This window comes from Trachemys scripta, chromosome 19, assembly GCF_013100865.1.
Source record: "Trachemys scripta elegans isolate TJP31775 chromosome 19, CAS_Tse_1.0, whole genome shotgun sequence".
NCBI lineage: Eukaryota > Metazoa > Chordata > Testudines > Emydidae > Trachemys > Trachemys scripta.
In genome coordinates, this window is record NC_048316.1 from 14,281,460 (window position 1) to 14,283,960 (window position 2,501).

General features: G+C 40.0%; 1 protein-coding gene across 1 annotated transcript in view; it reads right to left on the reverse strand.

The window, feature by feature from the left end:
- The window catches only part of PINK1 (PTEN induced kinase 1), a 20,366-nt gene extending 18,061 nt beyond the window's left edge, over positions 1-2,305 (reverse strand). Inside the window, exon 1 of the mRNA XM_034753661.1 lies at positions 2,282-2,305. Coding sequence (XP_034609552.1) covers positions 2,282-2,305 — 24 coding nt within the window. The remainder of the gene's footprint in view (positions 1-2,281) is intronic.
- Positions 2,306-2,501: the final 196 nt, after the last annotated feature.

Here is a 2,501-nt window from a genome sequence, read left to right on the forward strand (position 1 = left end):
CAGGGTGCATGTATGTTTCACACTGGGTGCTGGGAGTGGTGTGTGTGTGTGTTACTCTGCGTACGGATTGTGTGTGCTGGGCGTGGTGTGTGTCACTGCATATGGATTGTGTGTGCTGGGCATGGTGTGTGTGTGTCATTCTAAGTACACTTCTGAAGAAGTGAGGTTCTTACCCACGAAAGCTTATGCTCCCAGTACTTCTGTTAGTCTCAAAGGTGCCACAGGACCCTCTGTTGCTAAGTACAGGTTGTTTGCTGGGCCTGGTATGTGTGTCGCTCTGGGTGCCGGGCATAGTGTGTGTGTGTTACTCTGCATACGGGTTGTGTGTGCCAGGCCTAATGCTGTGTGTCACGCTGGGCCTGGGGTGTGTGCTCTGCATCAGGGTGGATAAAATCATTGATTTTAAAAAAAAATTGTAATTGGATTTTTTTTATTTAAATAGGATTTTTTTGATAAAATGCTTTTTGCGGAAAAAACCTATCTAAAGATAGTTTTAATTAAGCTACATTATAGCTCAAAGATATCTCATCATGGAATAGGGATTATAAATTCTAATTCCATAGTATGAGACAATATAGTCATGTAATGTTTAAGAAAAGTTTTGTAAATGAGCTCTTAATAGTTCATGAATTAGGGACCCGATCTTATGGGGTTTCACAGGCTTCTGTATAGATTATTTAGGTTAATCTTTCTATCTACCTAATAGGACTCCGTGCTCAATCTAGAGATACCATCAGAGATGCTTAGTTTTGCAGTTCTCAAACTGTGGATGTGTGTCTCCAGAGGTAACATGCTTTTTAACAGCAAAAATGTTTTTAAATAAATAAATAATATATAGAGGTGAGAAATAACAGACCTCAGCTCTATTGTCCCTCTGCAAATTTGTGTAACCAGAGTCAATCCCTCACCTCTCTCTAAAAGTAGAAAGTTTCAAAAAGTTCAATGACTAGAAGATTGTTGGGGGTGGAATAGATCTGAGCATGGGGAATAAGTCTGGAGATAAACGTGAGAAGCGAGGGACATATGCTTGTTTTGTTAAAATAATTGATGAAGAAAAAGATCCAGAATACTTAACATTGTTGTTTTAGTTAAAACAATTTAAATGTCTGTCTGGTGATAGTTCTCTTCCTACTACAGCATGGCAAGAAAATCCTCCAAATATTAATGATTAACCTGTTGAATTGGAGATAGTTCGTTTCCCAGTGACTTCACCAAACAATCATTCGTTTTCTGATATAGCTGTAAAACTAATCTGAAAAGTTTTCAAAATAAATCACTGTTTAAAATATATACAGCGTGTACCTTCTAAAAATGAAACCTACCTCTATCTCTGATTGTGAAGAATATGTATTAAGGTTATAACAACCAACAAAATTGCACTTTTATGTAGAAAACCATGATTAAATCAAGTCTTCCTGACTAGTGATTTAAATCAAATCCACCCTGCTCTGCATGCTGTGTGTGTTACTGTGCGTACAGGTTGTGTACCGTGTTACTCTGGCTGGGTAAGGGTTGTGTATGCTACATGCAGCTGTGTGTTGCTCTGGGTATGGATTGTGTACTGGGCATGGTGTATGTTGGCCTGGGTATTGAATGTGTACTCTGCATGCTCTGTGTTGCCCTTTTTGTGGATTGCAGACTCTGGTGTGTGTTGCCCTGCATATGGACTGTGTATGGTTCATGCTGCCATGTGTTACTCTCCATATTCTGTATTGCCCTGGGTATGGCTCTCTGCATGTTGTGTGGTGCCCTGGGTATAGACTGTGCACTCTGTGGGTACGTCTACACTTACCTCCGGGTCCGGCGGCAGGCAATCGATGTTCTGGGATCGATCCCGGAAGTGCTCGCCGTTGACGCCGGTACTCCAGCACCTGCTATATACTCTCTTGTTGAGTGTAAGACTGAGGGTGATACTGAATGTGTACTCTGTTATGTGCTACTCAATGTTGTGTGTTACCTGAGGTATGACTGCATAGGTAGCTTAAATGCTGTACAGTATTATTCTGTTTTACCTCTAAACTCCTAGGAACTAAAACCACATAGTTTTGTGTGGCTCTGTTCTGTAATAAAACACCAGTTTGATGGAGCAGTAGAATTAGTGACCACATTTATTCTGTTTGGACATTTACAATAACATGTAAATAACCAACAGTCCTTCATGATTAGAAAAAATTAACCCATTTTTGTTCACTTCAGATCATTTCATTGTGCCTAATGTAGCACGGTCATAACATCATATTCCTCTGAAGACAGAACTGCTAGGGTATTGTCCGGTTCTCACCACTACATTCCCTTTCCCATCCATTCTCACACACAGAAAAATAAAATAAAATCAAGAAAAATAAACTAAGGGTAACGAAGAAGAGGATTCAGGGTAGCAGCCGTGTTAGTCTGTATCCTCAAAAAGAACAGGAGTACTTGTGGCACCTTAGTACTTGTGGCACAAATTTAAATTTGTTAGTCTCTAAGGTGCCACAAGTACTCCTGTTCTTTTTGAAGAA